The sequence below is a fragment of the Natrix helvetica genome, assembly GCF_964273705.1.
Source record: "Natrix helvetica genome assembly, chromosome: 1".
Classification (NCBI taxonomy): domain Eukaryota; kingdom Metazoa; phylum Chordata; class Lepidosauria; order Squamata; family Natricidae; genus Natrix; species Natrix helvetica.
The window spans coordinates 106231637-106258002 of NC_138548.1; the positions used below are offsets into that span (position 1 = coordinate 106231637).

Genomic DNA, 26366 nt, shown 5'->3' on the forward strand with positions numbered 1-26366 from the left:
AAATAGATTGTGGTATACAGAAATAAAAGAAATGTGGTTGTGCACAGTCAATTATCTCATGTCTCTAGTTAAAAGAGATCTGGACTTGCAAAAACCGCACGTTCCCCACCTCCAGGATATCCTTTGTGTGTATAAACACAACACAAGGGAAGTCAATCGTAGAATCACATCTTATATCTCCTCATCTACGTCATTTTTATTTTAACTTGCTAAATGTAATTCATTCATTCATTCATTTTCTAACCACACATCTCCCTCAGAGATAGTCTCTGGGGAATATACAATGTATAATCAATAAAAGTAGCATTAAAATCAGAATTAATTTAATGTAAAATTATAAAAATAACATTATAAAATTTCAAAAGGTGAAAAATTCCAAGATGGGGAGGTTAGCAGTTGCTAATACAGATGAGGGCCTTCTCCTGGGGTTAGCCATACCTACATTTGTTTAGGCTTCTGTGTCCCCCACGCAAGACTGTGCAACCAGGTTTTGACCCCTCTGCAGAAGGCCAAGATATATAAACATTTGTATATTCTCAGCAACTTACCGGGTTTATAAGTTATTCCTGGGGGGAAAAGAAATCCCTGCTGGGCTGCTGCAGCCGCTGCCAATGTCCGCTGGTCGTGTGGAAAAATTGGGATCATAAGAGGAGGCATGTGACCCTGGACCTGCTAAACAGAAGAGAGTATCTGATCAGAAATTGCACCAATCGATCTTAACAAATCTCTCATTATCAACAATTGTTCACCAAGCCCTACTGAACCTTTTGGTTATCATAATTTCAGAAGAAAAATGCCATTAGAACCCATGGGATTCAATGTGCTATATTCACCATCCTTTCAGTTCCTTGCTTTAGAAAATACACATGATTTAAAATTAAAACAACTTGCCTTTCAATTGAAAAGGTATTATTTGTCATACGTACTCATTATAACATATAAGCCATTTCATGCATGTAACCATTACCATAGTATCTGATAATAACAGAGTATTTTCTAATACATTCCACTATTTTAAATTTCATTTGACTTTCATTGACAGAATGAAAAGCAACAATTAAACATTCAAATAAAAAGAAATCTGTGAAAACAGTTTTGTTTTCGGTTTGTTAGACAAGGCATTTGACAATGAGCTAGCAAAAGTAGATGCAAATATTCCTTTGAAAAGTTCAGTTTTAGTTCCTGAAATCCTTAATTCATTGAGTTAGGGAGAGTACTGGGAATACTCCCCCTCACTATTCAGAAACAATATAATATTTTAATTAAAATTACCAGTAACCTCAACCCAAAAGGATCCTTATGGATCAAAATAGGAAGTATAAAAATTATTTTATAACCAGAAAAGGGTTTATACCTTGCCTTGTTCCATATGAATGGCAACAAACTCCATTAAAAAGTCAAAATGAACTTCAAGCACTTTTTTTTAATTCCAAAAAATAAAATAGCCCTGGTAAAAAAAATCCATATGCTGACCTATGACACTGTTTAAATACTGTCAGATTTTCTTGTCATATCCATGTTCCCCTCCCACTCCCTGATGCAGACCAGAAAGGCTACTGTGTGTACACTTCTAAGAGAGTTAATTTACCAACAACTCTTCTCTGGGGAAAAACCCTAAGATGTAGGTTAATAAAGGTCAAGCAAAAATATAAACACTTTATAGTATTTTTCAGAATCCATTTCTCAGGAAAATCAACTTATAATAAAAAAGACTTTGTGCAATTACTGACATAGCAATGGGGCGTGAAAGAAAGTAGCTTTGAGCAGTCATTTCTTTTATTTTAGCTGAGGTAAGCCTGCTTCTCCAGCAGCATTTGTAATATGGTTAAATTGAAGTTGATCCTCCAGTGTCCAGTATCAACATTCAATAATACAACTAGCTTTATTCATTCATCCTGGGTCTCTGAATAACTAAGAATCAAATACGGTTTCAGTGTCCAATTGTACTAGGAATACTATAGCTGCTTGTAAGAATGGGATACAATACTTTTTATAATCACTCTGAGTATTTTCAGCATGGTTCTAAATCAGTTGGCTGTAGGCTACTCTTGCAACACAAGGTAACTAGATAACACAATCAAATAAAACGTCTGTAGAGTTTTTCTTGAGTAACAAGAAACAAGCAAAATAACCATAAATTTGAGAAAGTTGAAAAAGTAGACACCCAAATATGCATTGTACATTTTTGAAAGTTACTGAGAAATAAAAGCATGAATCTACTATTCAAATCCATTTTCTCAGAGTGTGCCAAGTCACCTACTTAAAAATTAAGATGAGATTATGGGTTGGCGTTTAACTTTGGAGTATGCCAATTTACCATTAATAAAATGTGGAAAATAAAATGGAGCAAAAAGCAAAGCAGAGGTATCCTTGGGGCATTATGCTACTTATTCCTGCTCTGCATTCCAAAACTATGACACCATTATCCTTGGGGCAACAGGAATTAATTCTCCTCTCTTGCCAATGTGATATATCATCTGGTGGTCAAGTTTACTGAACAACATTTTTACTGTATGCTCTCTGAATGCTTCTCTCATAACGTGGGAGAAAGAAGTCCTAAAATAAGAGGGAGGCAAGAAGGAGAAGCAGCAAGAACAACAAAGTTAATATGAGACAAGGCAAATAGTTTATTGAAAAATGTCATCTTTCAAAACAGAATCCTATCAATAAGGAAAGCTTATATAAAATGATACACATTTGTATGAAACAAATCAAGGTAAGTCGAACACATTAAATGACAGAGATGGCTAAGTCATAGGGACCAAAGATCTCTTGCCCAACCAAAACACTTAGAAATGCCAAGTCAAGAATCAAAGGAACCTCCCTCGGTTTCAAAACAAACTTGCAGGGATGGAGATCCAAACCAGGAATATGACATACTTTCTGGATAGACTTCAAGCAAACTTTGTAGAGGTAGTAAAACCTGATCCAAAAAAATCATACCGTACACATTCCTAGGATATTTAATTGCTTCTCTGTTCGGTCAATATTTCTGAAAATCAATGTACCAGCCGATGTCAAAGTGTCTCTTTCCTTCACAAAAGCCATACATTTTTGCACCAACACCTTTTTCTTTTTGTCTCCTCTGCTAACTTGTGCTGTTGCCTTTTTATTTTTGCCATCTGCCCTGGAGCTTCATTAAAGATACATGAATGGACTAACTGGCCTGATATCTTGTGAGGAACAGGTGCTATTGTTTGTCCCTGAAGACTTGCACTAAAGATCTGACTCTGAATACTTAAGAAAGAGCATCTGCAGCAGTCAGTCAGAGAGCAACTTGGCAAAGACCTTGCAGTGTGCTAATGTACAAACAGTGACACTCAAGGGGGCTCATTTCTTCTTTCATGAAGATTTAACTATTTTTTTCTTATAAAATCAGAAATATGTACTGAAAACTTCACAATACTCTTTAAAGCCTGTCAGTGAACACCAGGAGCAAAACTATGAAAGCCAAATTTATTCTGAGTGAAATATAGATCTAAATAAAGGCAGCTGTTGAAGACTTTCCGGATTTACACTGAAAATACAAATGAAATAATCACAGGTTTTTCATGTTTGATGGTCAAATACTAGCCCTGTTTTAAGATTTTAATTTCATTCCTAATTAATGATTTAGTTTTAAAGTTATGGGGCATGATTAGATGACTATTTTAATTCTTTCTCTCCCTATATACTTACTATCTATCTATCAATCTAATTTAATATAAAACAGTTGTTGTATGAAAGAAGATGATTAAGCTCATCATCCTATAGAGAATGTAGGTATGAACAGCATTTGTGATGTAAAGATTCATTAAGCTGACCAAAGCTTTGAAATTGATTAATATGGACAATATTCTTACATATATTAATAACAGAAATAATCATTTGATGTGTATATAGTATAGTATACCCACAGACACACCCAGAGAGAAACAAAGAGAGAGTATATAAGAATAGTATTAGTTTCCCCCTTTCTGAACTTTGAATAGGATTTCAGTTCAGTGAAGAGATGACTTGAAATAGATTTACTACTGCAGTTGTCACATAGCTTAATTTTTTTCTCTTTACTGGCTGTCCTACTACAAATTTATTTTGGCCACTACAATAGTTTGCAATGAGTATATCATATCGTCATTAGGAACTGGGAAAATTTTCCACTTAACTATTACCATTCAGGCAGTACTAAAATGCAGGAAGGAAGGGGAAGACAGAAGAGTAGAATAGTTTCAATTCTTATTAGACTAGAAAAACTGTAGCCTGTTTACCATATTTGCTTTCAAATAAACAGGAACCCTTTCCATGTTATTGCCTTGTCATATTACAGTGGTTTGCATTGCTGGCAGAAACAACAAAGCAAAGCAGAGAAACAGGATTTGTATAGACAATGTTATCTTCCTCAAAGCTGGTTGTCCACCTAGCAAGACATGAATGATATCTATCCCACTTTAATCATCTAATTTCACAATTAATTCCATATTCATGGCACGGTAAGACACTTTGAGAGTCAAGTACCTAATAAGTTAGTAACATGCACCTAATAAGAGTCAGTTTGGTCTAGTGGTAAAGGCATAAGGCTATAAACTCGGAAACCATGACTAAACGCTGAAGACGCACGGAATGCTGTTACCTTCCCACCAAAGTGGTCCTTATTTTTCTAACTGCATTTTTTTACATGCTTTCAAACTGCTAGGTTGGCAGAAGCTGGGACAAGTAATGGAAGCTCACTCAATGCAGCATTAGGGATTCAAACCGCCAAACTGCCAACCTTTTATATAGGATTTTATATCCTATATAACCTTTTATGTGCTATATCCTATTATATTCTCTATATTGTCTATATAAGGAAGTTCATTAAGAATTGTTCTAAGTTTATTTTAGCACTTAATATGAATAATTATGTGAGTACTTTGTTTAGAAATTATGTATTGGCAGTATTCAATAAAAGAAATATATATATATATATATATATATATATATATATATATATATATATATATATATATATATATATATATATATATATATATATATATATATATATATATATATATATATATATATATATATATATATATATATATATATATATAATTTTATATCCTATATAACCTTTTATGTGCTATATCCTATTATATTCTCTATATTGTCTATATAAGGAAGTTCATTAAGAATTGTTCTAAGTTTATTTTAGCACTTAATATGAATAATTATGTGAGTACTTTGTTTAGAAATTATGTATTCAATAAAAGAAATAATTTATTTTCCTAAAAAAATGTTTTATCATTTGTTTGAAACAAAGCAGTGAACAAGTCATATGTGCATGGAAAACATCTTGTATAATTAAATACAATCAAAAACATTCATAATGAATGATGCATATATCAATAATGATTGTTAAAAGCGTATTTTATAACTGTATTTTATGTGAATATTTAACAATAAATTAGTTTCATTCTTCAGTCCAATTAGGTTGTCTTTCCTTAATGTCTGCTCTTCCTGAGAGTCATTCTGACTATAATTTGAAAAGGATGTATAAAAAATAAATGTAATGGGTAGGGTTCACTATGTTCATATTGATTCACAATAAATCTAAAATAAATATGAATACAGTGAACACCTTCATATTTATTTATAAATTATATCAATGTGTAATAGTTTGCTTGTTATATGAGTCGTTTCTATATATTGAATTATAAAGCACATGGCATCACAAGAATAGAACATGATTAATTAAATTAAAAGTTTGCTTTCAAGAAACAGTCACTAGAAGGAAAAGAGAATGTTCAGCTATAAAATAAAATAAATAAAACATGTTATGCAAAAGTGAATTTATGGTTCATTTGGAATTAGATATCTAACACCTTCTCAGTCCATACAAATGCATAATCTTGTCAATTAAATATTATTGTTAAGGTCTAGTAGTATGTTAAAATTACTTTAAAGTGCAACTAAGGAAATTTCATGTGTATTTATTACTCCATCTGGGTCTATTAGTGGACATTTCATTCAGATTCGTGCTGTAAAATCTGCATAAACTCAGCATATCTTTATCCCCATGTGCGCATTTGTTTGGTTAAAGTATAACAACAAATTTCACTTACTGCAACTTCTGGAAAAAAACAAGAGAGCTGTAAGACTTCTACTTTTTAATCAGATCCAAATAGTTTATGACTATAGGAGTGACCACTTGTCTATTTATGCAAATTGTCACAGCTAGTGGTCACTATGTTGCAACAGAAGACAGAACTGGTCAATTAATTCAGATATTCTGCAAAGCTAGTGAAGATGTACATTTCTTATTTCCACTGTGACTTATTTTCTCTAAAATAAGCAAAGAAATAAGCAAAAATACTTTTAACGATGAGTTTACAAATAGAATAGTTCTACATGATAATAGCATCTATTTGCATAATGCTTAGGGTAGCATTGAACCATCCGATTAATATTATTTGCTATCCAAAAAGCTAATCATATGTTTAGGCACATGATATACTTAGTTTTTAAGACTTGGTTTTAAACATTGATTTTTATTCTATATTCACTTAGAAGCATTATGTTTTATGGTACCTTATAGACTTTTATATGCAGTTTGCTTTTCTAAAAACTTTGTTGCAATTTCTACCAAAGCAAAAAGTGAAATGGGAAAGGAAATTAATTTTACTTTTCAAACATATAGGGGGGGGGGGATCTTCATTTATAAATAATATTCTTTTTTTTCTGTTCAATTGTGTCTGATTCTCAGAGAATGTCTGGACATGTCCCTTCTGTTTTATTGGCAAGATTTTTCATTTTTTTCCTCCTCCCCAATAAAACTAAAGCTATAATTTATTTAATAAATATAAGACTATAATTTAGTCGGTGTAGTCCAGGTGCTACTTTTTTTAATGGAGAAGACACATTGGCAGACGCTTTTCCCTTTGCTGCAAATACGGGAGAATAAAAGATAAAAACTAAGTATCATCTAGTCTCCCTTTGACACAGCCCTGTTGCAAATCTTTTTGAAAAGGGAGAAGAACTGAGCTTTACAGCTGAAGGTTTGCTTAAAATAACAATAAATTAGCAACGGCTTTGAGAGCATCCCACACACCGACTGTGGGGACAGTAAATTTATTAGGCTAATTTCAGTTACATCGAATCATTACCATTTCTTAGTTTAAAGAAATTATCAGACAAGTTGGTAAAGGAGGCAAGGGGAAGAGGGGGGAAATGGCTAATCTTGGAGATACATCTATATCAAGTTCCATTGCTGGATGGACTGATAGAAAACTTTTAGGAATGCAAATATGGCCTTGAAAATATATAGATTGGCATTTTTCCTCCCTCTATTTAATCAGATCCGATTCTCAGAGAAAAGTCCCTGCACTTTTCCTGGCAAGGATTTTTTGCAGAATTGGTTTGTCATTACCTTCTTCTTAAAACTGAGAAAGAGTGACTGCCCCAAGGTCAGACAGCTGGCCTTCTGACTAAGGAGGGACTAGAAATCATGGTCACTGAGTTTAATGCCTTAACCATTACACCAAACTGGCTCTAGTAAGTAACAGATATGTTTGTAATAATAAGAACAAATATTTCCGTCCCAAGCAGGTTTTTTTAACAACTGTAATGAATTGCTATAAGAAAGAATATTTCTATATTCCATATTAAAGGTAAAGGTTCCCCTTGCACATATGTGCTAGTCATTCCCAACTCTAGGGGGCAGTGCTTATGTCCGTTTCAAAGCCGAAAAGCCAGCACTGTCCAAAGATGTCTCCATGATCATGTGATTGGCATGACTAAAAGCCTAAAGCGCACGGAGCGCTATTACCTTCCACCAAAGCTGGTTCCTATTTTTCTACTTGCATTTTTACATGCTTTCGAACTGCTAGGTTGGCAGAAGCTGGGACAAGTAACAGGAACTCACCCCGTTAAGCGGCACTAGGGATTCAAACTGCCAAACTGCCAACCTTTCTGATCTACAAGCTCAGCATCTTAGCCACTGAGCCACCACGTTGCCTATATTCCATATTCCATAATCTATAATTTGATATTCAGGCAGATACAGCTATATGTTACTGGACTGGTATACAACCAGCATCTTCCCATCTTATAGACAATACAGAACAGAACAGGTAAACGACACTGATCCTAAACCTTATCTCAATATCACTCTTTTCTCTGCCCTTGAATGTTGGAAAAACAGCATGCCATTTACATTGCTAACTTAATCCTTTTAATTCTTTCTGATAAACATTATTAGACAGTTTAGGGTGTCAAGCCATATTGTAGTAGCAAATTACTATAGATAGTCCTTGAATTACAACCACAGTTGAGCCTAACATTTCCATTGCTAAGCAAGGCAGTTGCTGCGTCCCATTTTACACCTTTTTTGCTACAGTTAAGCAAAGCATTACTGTTGTTATGTGAATCATATAGTTGTTAAGTAAATCTGGTTTCCTCCATTGACTTTACTTTGTTGGAAGCCGACTGGGAAGGTCGGCTTACAAATGGAGATCACATGACCTCAGACACTCCTAAATACACACCAGGTACAACTGCCTGAATTTGGTCATGTAACTATGGGGATGCTGCAATAGTTGTAAGTATGAAAAATGGTGGTAAGTCACTTTTTTCAGTGCCATTGTAGGTTCAAATGGTCACTAAATAAATCAAGGACTATTGGTATACTATGTGGATAACATTTATACCACTTTAACTACGTTAAAATTATTTTCTGGAATTAATTGTAATCTATAGCCAAATAACTATAATTAATAAGATGGTGAGAAGATGCATGTATACACTTTCCCCCCCTAAATCCACACTGAATGATTGCTGGAAATCCTGACATGCCTCCTAATCCAACTCTGAACAGACAGACATAAAGGACTACACATACTTCAGCACAGAATGGCAAAGGTGTAGAAATACATATAGAAGTGATGATGTATCCAAATGAGCCTAAGTTCTAGGGCAGGTATTCAAGTTACTTCAGAAAGGGAGCAAAGCACCAATAAGCAAGAAACTAAATTTATAGCTGGTTCTGTATGTCAGGAAAGAGCATAGGATGACTCATGGCCATTCCATTCGATATTATTCGATTCTATTCCATTGTAATAGTTCTTAGAGCAACACAAATTGAATATGGATTAGAAGGAAGTTGCACCTCAATCTTCCACTGTTTTATTTATTTTGAATTTAAAAAAAAACTTTATAATTCCCTATATTCCTGTATATTGACAGCGTGACAGCACAATCCTTTCCATGCCACATCATCATCCAATTAGTTGAAACAGTGCAAGCTGTCCAGTTACTTATGGTCTTATTTTTTCCTGCATAATATTGCCAAAATGGAAGAGTATGACAACAGAATCTGTGATATTCCAAGAGTTATTTATGGCTGTTTAAATAAAGACACTCCTACAGTGGTGCTTATCCTGGCCTGTCATTGCTCAGAGTTGTTGAGAGTATCTTGAGAGTTTCACTTCAGAATCAGAGCACAGTATTGTGTTCTTCCACTGACTTGCCAAAAACTTAAGAAAAGCTTTCATTCCCAGGCATCTGTATTCTGACTGTAGTCCCTGTGACAAAATAGCTGCATCTACATAGAATTGTCAGTAACAATGAACTTTTGTCCAGCTGTGATTACTACAGCCAGCCTTTATCTGTTCAGGAAATGCCTGTTTTAACTGACAGGTAGAAGATTAAATCTACAGCTGCTGAAACACAATCTCCACTATTAGATAGGCTTTCACTGAATAGCACTACAAACACATAAATTTGTTTATGTTGTACCAGCAATCTTTGACAAAGCAGAATGTCTAGCGGAGACAAATGTGGTTAAACCTATTTATTGTATTATTTCTGCTACACAGAGCAAGCTCTTAAAACACAGCAACTAGTCAAGGCACAAAGCTCTAGCTGTCTAAAGAAAGCAAGAATAGATGACTTCTTGTTATACTACTGCCCTTAAACAGTATGGCATACTCCCTCCTGGAAAATATACACTGGGATATATTTTTTTTAAGCACAAGGTTCAATGATACTTATGTTTGCAGCTTGTGAGGTTTATTTCTGTTATGTCAATAGAAAAGGTTAACCGTTTTCTTCACAACTGACAATTTCAAAAGACAAGATCACTTTATTCATGACTGTAAAGATATAAATCCATTTTACAACTTTATATTTGTTCATCGTGATGTGGGTACCTGAAAATACAATAAATAATTTCCAAACTCAATGCGGCAAAGGGAACTACATAAAACAGGCTTCTCCTAGGAAGGTGATCAGTCTATATTCACTACCACAGCACAGATTTATCCAACAACTACTTTCCTTTCACTGTCTGTTGCTCTTGGGAGAATATGACAATAAAGTTTAATCCTTAAAAGCTGTCTCAAAAGGTGGCTAGTCTATTATCTAAATGTCATCCAAATTAATGTACTTCAAGGGGCAATGTTCAAGAGGGTTTTTTAAAGCATCATCAAAAATTATTCAGATAAACAAAAGGCATCAATTTTAATGAGAATTAGTAAAGTCCACATCCTACGTTGCTGTGATTTCCATTTGTAATGGATCCATTACATGATAACCATTTGTAATGGAGATATTGCCTGAAATATTTACGCATAGAGCAATGAACTGTTATTAATAATATACTTTTCCATTAGAAATGCTTTAAAATAAATCAAGTTGACTATTATACTTGACAGCATTGTACAATCTAATAGCAAACTCCAAAGCTAAGTCCTGCCATGGCAGTGACCAAACCAAGCACCACTGAGACAGAAGAGAAAAACATTCACATTCCTGGAAAAAGTTTACAGAAAAGTATTTTTAATGCATCTTAGAACCCAATGGCCACTCCACCCCCTCAAGTAAGCCAATGAAAACTGTGCCAGTTCATTCACTAGCCACAGACAGGTCTCTAAGCCTGAAGGCAGAAATGGGGGATACAGAGTGAGGAATGTCATAGAATAGCTCGATCTAACTATGGATACAAGAAGGAACAGCATGAATAGTCCTTCCAAGAAAGACAATTTCGCTTACCATGTCTTCTATTGATGGGGCTTTCAAACCTTTTCAAGACAAACACCCTAGATGTAGAAAGGAGGGGCTTTTGAATATCAGCTGACAGGCCCCATTTAATACTATACTTTAAAAATTGCTATGGGTGCTTCTGAAGAGTAGTAAATAGATGATTGAGTGCATTTGATATATGTTTTGGGGAAAACAGTGTCTCCTAAGCACTTTGCAGTGATTCTATTATTTATTTATTTTTTTGCAAGGGACTTTGAGGGCAAAAAAACTCCCCAAAACCCCAAACCAGAATGCATTCAGCTATTTGCTCAACACTTTTCAGGAATATCCACAGCAGTTTTTCCAACAGCCTATAGGGGAAAAAAGTCTCCACAAGGAACTAAGGCTGGCATATGATAATATACTTTGTGCAAGGGAAGCCATTGAACATGGAGCTGTCATGCTAGGAAGCATTTAGTTTTGTAGTCAGAGGCAACTCTCCCACACATCTTCATTACATACAAACAACACTAAAAGCTGTAAAACTGTCAGGAAGACTCAGCTTTGGAGAGAGCTATCAGAGTTATTGTGAAGGTCTCAATGAACTTTTCAGAGATTTGGCCACACTATTGCTTTACTTACACTCCTTAAATTCTATGTACATTGTTTTATCTGTACAAGAATAAAACCCATGTCTTCCATCTATTGGAACCTATGGGTCTTCTTCTCTTTGAATTATGAAAAAAACTCATATACATGTATTCCAAGTATAATAATATTGGAAAATAACTTAGCAAACAAATAATTTACTCTCAAAAACACAGTGCATAATTTAGAAACAGGAAATAGGGAAAAGCAAGCAAAACAAGGCAATACAGGCAGTCCTTGACTTACAATCATTCATTTAGCAAAGATTCAAAGTTATAATGCCACCGGTCCTTGCATTTACAACCATCGAAGCATCCCCGGGTCAAAATTTAGGCACTTGTACACTAGCATATATGTACAACTGTTGTAACATCCCAGTGTCATGTGATTGACATTCGTGACATTTCCAGCTGGTTTCCAACAGACAAAGTCAAATGGGAGAAAGCTGGGTTTGCTTACAAACCAGGTGATTCACTTAACACTTGCAGTGATTCACTTAACAACCGTGGCAAAAAAGGTCATAAAATTAGGCACAACTCACTTAACGTCACTCTTCCTTAACAACAGAAATTCTGGTATCAATTGTGGTACTAAGTCAAGGACAGCATGTATCTGAACTTTTCTTCAAATGGCTTTCTCCCAAATTACCCATGACCCTGACTTACACTATCCATGTCCCATGGATTTATTCTTTAAGCAAATGATTTTATCTGTAATATTCACCATTGGCTTTGAAAGTGAACTCAAAATCTGTCAGTCACATCACTGCAAGTGGCATAAACATTTTTTTAGGGCTGAATCCCTGGGCAATCTCTCAAATAGATTGAATAATGAAGGAAATCCATAACGGATATAAACAAATTCAGAACAATGTCTGAAGCCAGCTTCATTATGTAAGATATATTAGCATATATTTGATTGTTCAGCTTCAAATCCGATGTCTATCACATTTATTGTGGGACTCAGATAACAATCAACACTAGTGTTGGAAACTTATTTTACAGCAGAATATTCTTGGTCATTATTAATTTTACTGTAGAATACAATTTCATTGCTCTGCTCAGCTAGTTAAAATGCATTTTGTTCACCTTGGGCATAGCACTAGCCTTTATATTTGCTTTTTTTCTGACTTTTTCCTCATTTTTTCAACTTATTTAAAAATCAACTTAAACCAAGAAGTTAATCACAGCTCTGAGGTTAAAAGAATCTGAAGAAATAGCTGCCTATTTTGCTTCTTCTCCAATAAGAGAATCAGCAGAGATAGAATCAGTGGACTGTGCTATCCAGTTATACATTTTAGATCTAGTTCTTAGTTCTTTACACTAGAAGGGAATAAAATCAACATTAGGGATCATGAAATTCCAGGCTCCAGGATATTTTAAAAATCTATTTCATTGTCTTTTTAATAAGGTAAATATTAGCCAGTTCAGAGATACTGATGATACTTAAGGAATCTCTTATAGAAGGTAAAAAAAATGATAACACAAAAGCCAGAATGATATGTGTGGTCTATTCTCCACCTCTCCTTGGCTCTATAAGTACATAACCCCTTAAGTTAGCTTATCCAAAAGTGCAAATGCAATGCAAATAGAAATATAGGTAGTGCTCAACTTAGGACCACAATTGAGCCCAAAATTTCTGTTGCAAAGTGAGAAAGTTGTTAGATGAATTTTGCCCCCTTGTATGACCTTTGTTGCCAGAGTTGTTAAGTGAATTGCTGCAGTTGTAAAGTTAGTAACACAGCTGTAAGTGAAACTAGCTTCCCCATTGACTTTGCTTGTCAGAAGATCGTAAAAGTTTATCACATGACCCTGGGATACTGCAACCATCATACATATGAACCAATTGCCAAGCCTCCAAATTTTGATATGACAACAGGGATGCTGCAATGGTCCTAAGTGTGAAAAACAGGCACAAATTACTTTTTTCAGTGATGTTATAACTTCAAACAGTCACTAAATGAACCATCATAAATTAAAGAATACCTGCAGTAAAAGACTTTATTTTGTGGGTCTGCAAAATCCACAGGGATTATGAACACAATCTTGACAAAAAAAAGAGGCATTTGCTTTCTGGGGAAAATATATCTAGACAAAATATTTAAGACATCACACTGCCAACAAAGTTATGTCAAGGCCATACCAATAAAAATATGTGGTTGTAAAAATGGAAGCAAAAATCAATGCCTTTGAACTGTGTTACTAGATGAAGTTGTTGATAGTAACTTTGTCAGCAACAGGAACATATAATTAAATTTAGATGGAATTAATACCGGGCAGATTACCAGAAGCATTAATGCTAAAGCTTAAATATTTTGGACACATAAAGCAGAAGCAATAGTCTTTGCAGAAGAATATTTTGTTTGGGGGGACGGACCCCAAAGGCAGTAGTAAAAGAGATGGCTAGATACTGTGCTGATATTATAAGCATGAAACTTTTTTTAAAAAAACTGGTGAATTGAAGAGTCAGAAGTAACTGCATCACTGAACATATTCTCAACATTAAATTAATTAATATCAGTGTTAAATAACATAGATATTAGTGGAAGGAATGCAAGGGAATCTAGCAACAGAGGGAAATAGGCTAAAACACCGAACTTTGTCTCTTCTGACTAAGACAAAGCTGTGAAGATGCTCTGTGATCTCATTTAGCCTCTTACTGAACTCCCTAATGAAAGATTTGTTACATCTTTCATCTATTCAACGTTAGCTTACACATCCGTTCAGGATTTCTACTTCTTCCTTTACTGCATGTCATGTGCCACAGCTTTTTTCAAAGCTACTGATATATCCATCTGTATCAACTCTGTCCATCTGCCTGCTCACCTGCCTATCACACATCCAATAAAATAGGAATGTGCAAAACTCATAATTTTGGTTATCCAGTTTCCTGGACACCTCAAACTACTCCCAGTACAGCAGATTTATTCCTAAAATCCCTGGAATAACATGATCTATGAGGACAGAGGGAAAATATTAGAGTTTAGCAAAATATTCAATTTTTGATTCAGCTAGTGAGCCCTTCCCTGCAATAGCATCATCTTTTCAAAACATTCATGAGCACATGAATAAAAAGAATAAATGGTGGCATTCTAAAAAAAATAATAATTGGAAAGAAGATTTTTAACAAAATAATTGTTTTTTGTAAATCTAATGGGATGCAAAGAACAATATAAATCCAATCCATTTTACTGCCTGACTTTTCAGAGTATATTTCTATTTTGACAATTTTTTTCTTGGCAAATTTCTAATCTATACAAATGTGATTTAGATGCAGGGCAATCAAGAAATTGGTAACAGAAATCACTTTTTTTTACAGTAAAAGACCTTTGAGTGGCAATTATTTGGTCAAATGACTAGACAAAGCAGATCCCCCCCATAGGCACACACGAAAACACAAAATTGGGCTAATTTCTAAAAGTGAACAAGAAAACTAAAGTTCTTAGTTTTTATTTCGTTGAGAACAATAAGATTGGGACTCTGAAAATACTGTTTCTTTGCAGCATTTCCTAAGAATGTTTCCAATTTTACTGTCATGCTTTTAAAAAATAATTAGTTTTGATTCCTCCATCCAATTTCCAAAATAAATAGGAGTTTTAAAAGATATAGGGAAAGACCAATAGAAACAGGAAGGAATCTTTGCTAGAAAAAAAAATCTCCTTTCTGCACTGTCCCTGAATGTTTTTTTTTTTTTAGTCCTCAATAGAAGAACTTCTGTTTATATATGGAAGTGAGATTTATGGAGGGCTGCTGAAGAAAAACGGCTGGGAAACAACACTATCACTATTTCCTATTCTGCTTCAGAATATCCTTTCAATTTTCATGAGCAGATTTTCAGGATTCCGGGTGAAAATAAATTCTCCCCTTTCACCTGTAAATACTTCCAATGCATACATGTATGTTTGTATTTCTTTGTAGGTAGTCCTCAATTTACAACTATTCCTTTAGCAACCAGTTACAACTTCACTATAATCTGTGATTAATGCTGGGTTCTTGCATTGATGACCATTGCAGGATCCCCATAGTCACGTGATCAGAATTAGGGTACCCGGCAACTGGCATACCTAACAATGGTTGCAGCATGACCCTGAGGTCATGTCATTGCCATTTGCAACCTTCTCCACCAGTTTCCAACAAAGTCTATGGGAAAGCCTGATTTGTTTAATGGCTGAATGATTCACTTAAAAACTGCAGTGATTCATTTAAGAATCAGAACAGAAATGTCATAAAATCAGCTGTGACTCACTTAATAACCAACTTGCTTAAAAACAAGTCATAAACTGAGTGTTATCTGTACTGAATTATTTTTAATAACAAGGTCAAATATCTTTATAGGAACAGATGCAATATATTAGTTAGGAAAAAGAAGAAAGATATGACAACTACTGCAACCTTATTAATATTCCACAGTCATTTCTAATCGCATCCTTGTAACTTGTTTGCACAGATTGTATCTCCTAGACATTAATCAGACTAACTATATAAATTTGTAAAATCTAGCTCTGGCTTAATTTGGATCCTATGGTAAATGAATGCTAAGACATCTACAAAGGAATTTTTCTCATACTTACTTCCTCCCTGGTTAGGATTCGAGCCAATACTTCATGCCAGTTTCTCATTGTTGTACTAACAATAACATGAAGACATGGCCCATTCAAAAGCAAAAGAAAAATCCATGTGGTTTTGAACATTTTTTCTTCTAAATATTTTAAGTAATTGAACGGGCATACTTATAAATCAAGGATGGAAATATTATAGTATAATATTATATTTTTGTGGAAACTGTAAACTTTAGTACTTTTTGCACATACACTTGATAAGCATAGAAAAGTTAATTATATCGCCAAGTATTTTAAGAATGCCACCATGGACCATGCTAATAAACAATACACAATCAATTAGCAAGTCATTTATATAATCTTAACAATAACATCTAGGATTATCTCTAAAGCTAGATCCATGCTTTGCAACAATTTTAAAACTTCTAGACAAATTTCCAATATTCGAAGCCCATAGTTAAAAAAAATTAAAAGATCACAATATGCGAAAACAAAATAAGGCTATGTGCAAGCACCCAATTCCATACAAATTCCATGTAATATACAATTTGATCCTTGTTTAACATTAAAAATTCAAATGCCTAAGCTTAATGCCATCTTGAATGCCACCTTATGAGCCGCGGTGGCGCAATGGTTTTAGAGTGCAGTACTGCAGGCTACTTCTGCTGATCACCAGCTGCCAGCAGTTTGGCAGATCGAATCTCACCAGGTTCAAGGTTGACTCAGCCTTCCATTCTTCCGAAGTCAGTAAAATGAGGACCCAGATTGTTGGAGACAATATGCTGACCCTGTAAACCACTTAGAGAGGGCTGTAAAGCACCGTGAAGCAGTATATAAGTCTAAGTGCTATTGCGATTGAAGGTTGAGGCGTATTAAATAGCCCTAGTGTTCTTCCCCCACCCCGTGCTATACACTTGAGATCATCACCTCTGATCTCAAGTGTAGAGTAGTCAAGGAGCCATAGCAGAAGGATCACTATCAGCGATTATAAAAGTAAAGCTATGTAATTATTTTATTTGCACCAATATTTTTTTTCTGTAAAATATACAATGTTTAATATTTCTGAATGGCAAATACAAAGTCAAAAAGGTACATTACATTACAGACAGGGCAAGAAGAAATCCTGATGAGGCCCTAGGGTTAATGAGCTAGTGGACTATCACTAAGTACATATTAAGTACATACTATCACTAAGTACATATTACCATGTACAATTCATTAAAAAATGTGGGTTAATTACTATTTCTAAATCTATTCTATCTCCCCATAACACTGTGAGAATAAAATCAGAGACTTCTATCTCTTAGATGTAAAATAAATAAACACAATAACAAAGTGTTATGCTTTGTTGTTTTTATTTTTTAAAGAATTAAGTACAGTATAACTGGGAAAAATGTTTTTATTGCACTATTCAAGTTAGGCTTCTCTTATATTAAAATAGCCAGCTGTGTAATTAATTTTGACTTCCACTGTACACACACTTCCACAAATGGGCAGTAGAAATAGATGCATCTACTAATTCACTTGGATGCCTGCTGGCATCTTTGCCTACTCAGAGAGTCAGCAGCTATCAGGTTTCCTATACCACACAGTAGGTAGGTCAAATTCAGACAGGGAAGAGAGCTGGAAGCCTGCCCATGTTCTGCAAATGGATGGAGCTAAAAGGCATAGGAGGAGAAAGGAAGAGAAAATGTAAAAGGACAGATTTAAAAAATAAGCAAATGATCCCAGTGGCAGAAGAAAATCAATGCTGGTGTTATCAATGGTTAAAACAGATTGGCTATTTCATCAGCTGAGCATGTCTGTTATGGCTCTGTGGACTGGTCTTCTGATGAAGAAAGCAAAAAAGTAGACTCAGGGTCTACTTTTAGGGATAAAAGTGCTGGAGGGGGTTTCAGCCAATGGTTCCTCTGTGGTTGAGGCATATTTAGCAGGATCCCAGAACTGCATGCCTGCACCTTCTTATGGCCTTTCAGAGGTTGAGATTCATCTACTACTGTATTTTTCAGAGTATAAGATGCACCTTTTGCCCCCCCAAAGAGGGTGAAAATCTCGGTGCATCTTATACTCCGAATGTAGCTTCCTGGGTCATCAGGAGAAGGGGCAAGTGAAGTGGGCACTGTACAGAAGGCATAAGACAAGGTGGCTCACCGCTCGGACTCCCACTTCTCCAGACAACCCAGTCAGAGGGCAGTCGACTTCTGCTCCTGGCCCGGGATCTGGCCAGGAGGAATGCAAGCCCCATTTTTGCAATCAGGGAGGAAAAAGAGCATTTCAGGCAGCCGGCTTGCATTCCTGGTCAGATCCATCTCCTGGGCCAGGAGCAGAAACTGACCACCTCTGACTGGGTTATCTGGAGAAGGGGGAGGCCGAGCAGCGAGCCACCTTGCCTTACACCTCTCACACATGCCTGCTTCACCTGTCCCTTCTCGGACAGTTCCAGGCAGCTGAGATCACCACGCTGCCACACGAAAATACTCTTACTGCACTGTCTGCCGCCTGGAACCGCCCGAGAAGGGGCAGGTGAAGTGGGTGCTGCAATCCCCCCACACTCCCTTGGATCTGTCATGCAGTGCTTATTGCTACTGCTGCTATTGCGCCCAGCTACCGTATCTCTTTGCTGCATGACAGATCCGGGTAGATTTGGGGGTGGGGGTGGAGCAAGGGAAGAGGACTGATCACCTCTGCACGAAGGGTTTTCTCAGGATGCTAGATCTCTACTTTTTCTCCAGAAAAAGCTATTGGCATCATTGGGATCTTGGCTAGTGGAAGAAGCATGGGATGGAAAGGAAACTTTGAAATGTGGGAGCACCGGGTCGGGAGTCTCCCTGGAGCCTGGCACCTGCTTTTGCCTCAAAACTTAGGAAGCATGGTTGCGAAGAAGCCTGTGAACAAACCTGGTTGTTCAAGGAGGCAGCCTTGCTGGGTCATTTCCTTTATGCTTCACTTTTGCTGCTCAGGTGCCACCGCAAGGAATCTTTAATCCAAATGGAAGGAATCCCCACCCCTCGTTGCCCAAATGGGCCATTCCCGGTCGAGCGCAGCAATGGCCATTCAGCAGCCCCAGCGTGTCTTTCCCTCCTCGCTGAAGAGAAGAAGTGAGCTGACTGCTGCTCCTTGGGCCAAGTGGCTCCATGTCACTGCTGGTCCGAGGGAAGGGCGGGGGAATAAAGTGCGGAGAGAGATGTTTAGTCCTGCTGTGGGAGGGGTAGAGAAAAGCAGATTTAAGATCGGTAAAAGCCTTACCTTTTAGGAAGATTGAGCCCCCACGCATCACATTTTTGCCCTCCCTGGACCCAAGAAGCACTTTGCAGTCCTCCCAAACTCTCTGCATGCCCCGTTTTTCACAAAAAAACAGGGTGTGCAGAGGGTTTGGGAGACCTGCAGAGTGCTCCTGGGGGCCAAGGATGGCAAAAACCTTTTTTTAATTTACCTCTTCAAAATCTTAGTGCGTCTTATACTCCGGTGCACCTTATACTCTGAAAAATATGGTAGTTCCAAGCAGAGGCATGTGTTAATAATACAACAGCAAAAGGCCAAGTTCAACAAGTTAGGTGGACTCTGATGACCAAGGTCCTATAGCTTTATATTTGGTCAGCCTGGAACAACTTTTCAAGCCTCAGCTTTGTTGTGTTTGCCTCATCATGTCACTGGCTCTGGATTGCATCTCACTCTGTCCCTTGTCTTGTCCCTTGGATATGTCACTTATTTACTGGATTTCTGGTCTCAACCTGTGCCAAGCCTTTGACTGTGTTAGGTTTAAAAGGACTCTCTGCTTCTGAAGCTACTACCCAACTTTGCAAACCTCTGGACCGTGGCAGGTATCCAAACTTGCTATCTTGTTGGCTGGTAGCCAGCAGGGCTGGGCCAGAAAAAAAATGAAGTGCTGTGCCCGTGTGCCAGAAATTGGGCTCCAGAGGTGGCTCAGGAGTTGAGCAAAAGAACTCTGACCCTAGTTGGATAAAAAACAAGGCCAATCTGCCAGGCACAAGCCCTTGAGGACTGATGAAAGCAGCCAGTAGAACCAGAAGGTGCCAGCAGTAACCACAAATCCTGTCAAGGAGCTTGGACAACTTTAAAACCCTGGGCCTCAATCAGGAGCCTTTGAATGGGTTATTGGGGATGTGCCAGATGAAATTGGGCAGGTGGAGATAAGAGACTAGCTGAAGATAAAGGTGCTCTAAGGAAAGAGGGTGTGTGTGTGTGTGGAACAGATATTGGTAACAGCTGTGGAAATAAGTAGAATGAATTCTCCAGAAATATTTTATTAAGAAGGAAAGTGGGAAAGGAGATTGAATGGTTGCTGAGTTGATAGGGCTTATCTAAGTGGCTTGTTGCCAAATCATCAAGTTTAAGTAAGGTGGGCATTCTGAATGAGGAATTGTCAAATTTAGTGAGATGAAGGGAATTGAACTTGGAGACAGCTCTACAGGCATAGGGATCAAGAGACACACAATTATTGGCAGATCTTGTGGAGAAATATAAGACTGCATCAGATTGTGAGGGTGACTGATAGGGGAAGATCTATTGACTGGCACTAAGCAGGCCATTCTAATAGACTTAACAGCAGTCTGTTGCAGCTTACTGCTTTCACTTCAAGGTCCAGGTAATCAGATTGATGGAGGTTTTTAACTTGTTACTCGTAAATCCCAGGTTCATATGTGACAAGACCTCATGAAGGTACAAGAGTACCTGAAGCATGTGATGAAAAACCTGGTTCTAAGTTGCCGTTTCTGAGACCTGCCTAGATTATTACTGGGGACAAGAAATATAAATCAGAACAATCTACATTTAATTTTTACTTTGGACTAGCTGTACTGAGATTATAAAATAGAAGAAATTCCAGTGGGTCCATTGCTATAGTTAATTCACTTTCTGATTTACCTGAAACCAAGCACTGCTGTTGAAAATGTGAATTATTTTGTAAGTTTTTGGGGTATCTCTACCCACTCCTAGCTTTCTACCAGGATCCAGGTGATGCTTGAAAAAAGAACTGCTTAGAAGCCCCCCACCCCCAAAGAATACTGTATCATGTGAATATCACCGCAACCTAAATCACCCATCCCAATTTGGGAACATGATGTAGTTGTCAACATCTCAGTGTATCTCAAATTGCAATCCCCAAATGTTACGAATTCAGCAATATGGCAGTACATCTATTGTTCTTCCTAATGGTTTGGAATGTATGTGCTACCGCTAATTTCAAAAGCAATAATCACTATCTAAAATGAATCAAGATATCTTTCTGCAGACAAATAATCACTTTGCACTCATCTATATAGTTAGCATTGCCAGTTATAGCTATGACCAATAGACAAATACATAGAAAGGAAGAACAGCTTCTTTCTCTGGTTAGGAAGAATAACGGCCTATATTTCTAATGTATCTTAGGTTTCACAAAGTTAAAGTTTTTTTCTTTATTTTGAAATTGTGGCTAAAAAGTCTTTCTATAATGATAGAGGGGGGATTTTTTTTAAAAAAAAAATAGCCAAATAGTTTTGGAATATCCATTTTATATACCTCTAAGGCACATACAACATTTTTGTTAAGAGGGCAATGGTTGAATTTATAGATAGTGGTTAGTTTAATATACTTTTCTTCCCTATTTTATAATAATGTATTGTAACAAGCTGCAAAAAAAAATACATATTTCATCTTGGCATAATTTACATGGTGAAACTAACTAATTTCACAAAAATAATTCAAAGATGGCACTTGGCTTAATCTTTGAATGTTATACTGGTTTAATAATAAGCAATTTAACATTGGAGGAAAAACATGAGTGCATTAAATTGCATTGTATTAGTATAAAATTGTTACGTTTAACTATGATTAATTGCCATGTGAGTGACATGTGTGAATACATGTTTAGCAATATACAACGATCAAAACCTCTGCATGCCTGGATGTAAATATATGTATCTGTATAGTTATTTGTAGATAAATATAAATATGTATTCTGCACAAATTGCTCTGAAAAATCAGGATGAAGGAAACAATGCAACTTGTTGACTACTTAAAGTAAATTTGGTAGTATGTTTTATGGCAATCAAGTTCTTTCAGCCAGACCACCCAAACCAAAAAAGAAAGGGGGGGGGGAATCCCACATTGTTTGCAATAATCTGGAAGGAAATTTAGTATATATTCACATCCTTCTGTGTTTTTCAGCTAGATTAAGCTGTTGTCTTCACAATTGCCTCCCAGCTGCTGTGACTCGCAAAAACAACAGACCCAGCTCTGTTGTCTGCAGAAAGCCTGGATTGTTATGAGTAACTTTATTGCAGGCACATGAGTGTGTTAAGACTTTAAAATACGCTCAAATGTCATGTGCACACCCAATGACGGGGAAGAATAATTATGAAAAAACAAGAATTCTATGTCTATGAAACAGTGTCAGACAAAACGGGCCATTCATTGTATCCCTTTGGGAATACTCAAGCTCTCCAGCCAGAAAACAAAAAAGGCACTTTTTTCTGCTGTAGGCTGAATGCTTAACTTTGCCATCTTAGCCCTAAGAAAACATGCCTCCACCCCCCCACTCACCATTTGCTAAATACTAGCTGGCTTCCACACAGTAAAATGTATTAATGCCCCTCTTTTTTTCCAGCAGCCCTCTGTGTAGGCTGGACTGATGGAATCAATGCAAAGACAAAACAGTTTGCCTAATGTCTTTTTTTCCCCCTCCCAAGAAGTAACAGCCCAATATTTAAGAGCAGTTTGAAAATCCACTTAGAGACAGAGGTTGTATTCTAAAGCAGACCTCCTTATACTGCTATTAATGTTTTTAACAGGTAACAACAGCTGCCTGCCACTACACTTGAGATTCTCAAGGATGTATAAGAAGCTACTAAGAAGTAGGAATGTGTGCAGTTGTTAAAGGTCATTATCTACTTCATAGAAAAGCCCAATTCATTACTCTATCATTTTCAAATTTCAGTGCTTGTAAAGTAATCATAACGTGCCTGTTTTTTCATAGGACAGAGATTCTGCCTAGGTTTTTCTTGCACTCAAAGTAGCATATTAACTAAATGTGTATTAGCCATCTTTTCTGGTCTTATTCCTCCTATCCTTTTCTCATACCCTATTTACTTCTTTTGAATTAGGAAATTTGCTTTCATAAATTCCAAAAATATCTTGCTTTACAGATTGATTCTGAGATCAGGAGTTTCCAGAAGGGATCCTGTTACCATTCTTTGGCATTTCCTGAGGATTTTTAGTAGCATTATGATCATTAACAGAGAGCTAGATAAGTCTGACAGTTTGGTATTGAGAACAATAACCATCTTCCTTGGTTTTACTGCATATATATTACTTTACTACATATCATATGCATGAGTAATCTACAGAAAAGATTTCCTATATCTAGAAAGAGTTTATGTTTTCCACAAATTTGCTTTGGTGTACACTTGGTTAACTTACAGAAAATTACAGTACAAAGAAACTCAATCACCAAAAGTGGCACCTTCTGTTCACTCCAAGCCACCCTGTCAAAGATAAACACACCAGTTTGAGTAGTTTCAAGTCCTGAAGTCAGCGCTTGTTCCTTCTTTCAAATCCAAGGAGAGAAATTTTTAGAAATTTACCAACATGCTCCCAATCAGTTAAAAAATTAGGTGCTGCCTTCAGATCCAGAAATCACTGAGACATCCTATTAGGCATGCATTTGTTTTAACAATCCAACAACATCACCATTCCTCATTCATGCACTTAGCTTAATTTTCCTACCATCGCTTTCATTGCTGAGGTTGTCTCTATTAAGTCATTTTTTGTGCATCATTAACTTTTAACTAGGCATCGATAGCTTTATTGTTTAAATTGTGTATGACTTTATTTAACGTCAGCATTTCTTCTGGCTCTTGACAAGAAGTCACATTTTATAACTAATTAAATTGATCCCAGGGAAGCAAGAGCCCACTAAACCGAATTATTTGTACCCAAGTGTCAATATATTAAATCAAAGAGCTAATGAGTTGGGTCACTGCTTCTTTTATTTGAAGGCAATAGAAGAACGGGATTCATATCATCCGCTATTTTCTGCTTTAACAATCCATTTTGCCTCATCCAAAAAAGGGATCCAATTAATAAATTTGAGTCTAGCAGTAAATAATATGATTTAAGACTATTTTAGAATGTTATATTAGGCAGAGGAGGGAGAATATAACATTAAGCTAATGTTATATTAAGCAGAGGAGGGAGAATTCTCCAGTGATGTCCAAAAACATATATCTCTCTTTACCTTTTGAGAAGATTTCTCCTGCCACAGCATAGTGATAGACAGATACGGATATACATCATATTGAGATAAAAGGTAAAGTTTTGTCAATAAATAGCTTTAGGATCTTTTTTTCAGTTTTCAACCAATTTCATTATAAAAGAAGAATGTTCGCCTCTTGCAACTGACAATACTGCCTAACGAAAGTGATTAAGAAATGAGTAAATTTGCCCTGTCAGCCTTTCCTATGGTACTTGCAGCTGCTGAGTAATATTTTGCTTTGACTATTTACATCTGGCCACTTCTTTTAAAAATCATCACCTAATAATTTAGACCACTCACAGTATTAGTCACAGCTGAGCTTCCTTTGACTAAATGTCTTTACATGGCATAACAGAAAGCTATCATTTTTAAACTTGTCTTCAGCTCATCAAATGAATTTCAAATGACCATACTCGTGTCATTTAGAAGACCACAACCCAACTTCACACTCCCTCCCTCCACAAGGAAAACCCTAGCAGAGAACATTATGTTTCAGGCAAGTGTCCACATCCTGTAATTTATTTAAGACTTCCTTCTAACATATTTATGAACAATTCTTGGACTTTATATTTCAACCAAGATAATCCCAAAATATACTTCAGAAAAGTAATGGGTAAATAAACAAGGCTTACAGTCGTGCAATCCTTTGCAAAGAAGGACTAACCGTCTTCCTACTTGAACCATATGTATAATACAGGATGTAGGATGTTAGGGAAATTATTTCTGTCATCAATGTCTGGCTTTTTCACAATCCACGACACAGCTTGATAGATCCTTTTGAGAATTTTTACAGTTCAACATTCAAATCTAGGGGAAGGATCTAGGAGATAGGAAAAGACTCACAAACCATCAGTATTCTTGCTATTCTTACTGATATCAAATGCAGAGCAAGAACATCAGTGGAGCACAAATATCAGTGGAACAACTTGCCTCTAGAGGCTATGAATGCCCCAACACTGGAAGTTTTAAAGAAGAGATTAGATAACCACTTGTCTGAAGTGGTGTAGGGTTTCCTGCCTAAGCAGGGGGTTGGACTAGAAGACCTCCAAGGTCCCTTCCAACTCTGTTATTCTGTAATTCTATAATACACAGACAATATTTGGCTCTCTGAGAAGTAACTTCAAGGGATCACAGTATATGTGTATCCACACACGCACTCACACACACACATTAGGCTGTGTTCATTAACATCTTAAAAATTATATTTAACATTGATATATTTCTCTTTATTTTTAAAAGTTTATCTAAATCAAAATGTTAACACTTTCCAGTTTTCATTGTATAGAAATCAGTAGTTCAATTATTATCTGGCTTCTGTAATGTATTATTCATATTTTATAATGCAATAAAATAATTAATTTGGGGAAAAGATTTCAATAAATTAACTTTTATCAAAAATGTTTTATACCAAAAAGCTGTCTATATAAAACTTTGCTATCAAGACAAATTACAATATCAAAATGATTTTCCCCAAATGCAGCTATTTCCTCCTGTTCCCAACTTCACCTCATTAATACATTGAAAGTGCATTTAACTTGCAAGTATTAACTAGCTTTCTCAACTGAACTGCTGATCGAAACATAAAATCATCCAAACTTTTGAATTATATATTGAAATAAAGTTTGCTTGCAATTGGATCTTTCTGGAGTGAGAAAACATCTAAGAATGAATTACCAATCCTTATACTTAATTGAGGATTCCAACTAAGTGTTGGAAAGACTTGAAGTGAAAACCTTCATAAATGAGAGTCATTTATTAATTTAAAAAACAGCATAAGAAGGTACCTGCTAGAGCACACCAGCATTTTGTTTTCTACACTGGACATCTAAATCCCTATGGGTTGGCCATAATCAGGAGATGGAGATGGAGAAGAAGAAGAAAAAACCTCTCTCTAATACTTATTCCAAAAATTTTGGGAGAGGTATGCTG

At 36.2% G+C, this 26366-nt stretch overlaps 1 protein-coding gene across 18 annotated transcripts in view; it reads right to left on the reverse strand.

The window, feature by feature from the left end:
- Positions 1 to 26366, reverse strand: part of SOX6 (SRY-box transcription factor 6) — a 489348-nt gene that overhangs the window by 108831 nt on the left and 354151 nt on the right. For 15 of the 18 annotated variants that reach the window (XM_081937703.1, XM_081937696.1, XM_081937694.1 and 12 more), the window contains one exon: positions 549 to 672. In XM_081937703.1, coding sequence (XP_081793829.1) covers positions 549 to 672 — 124 coding nt within the window. The remainder of the gene's footprint in view (positions 1 to 548; positions 673 to 26366) is intronic. The other 3 variants (XM_081937695.1, XM_081937693.1, XM_081937690.1) reach the window with 1 other exon arrangement.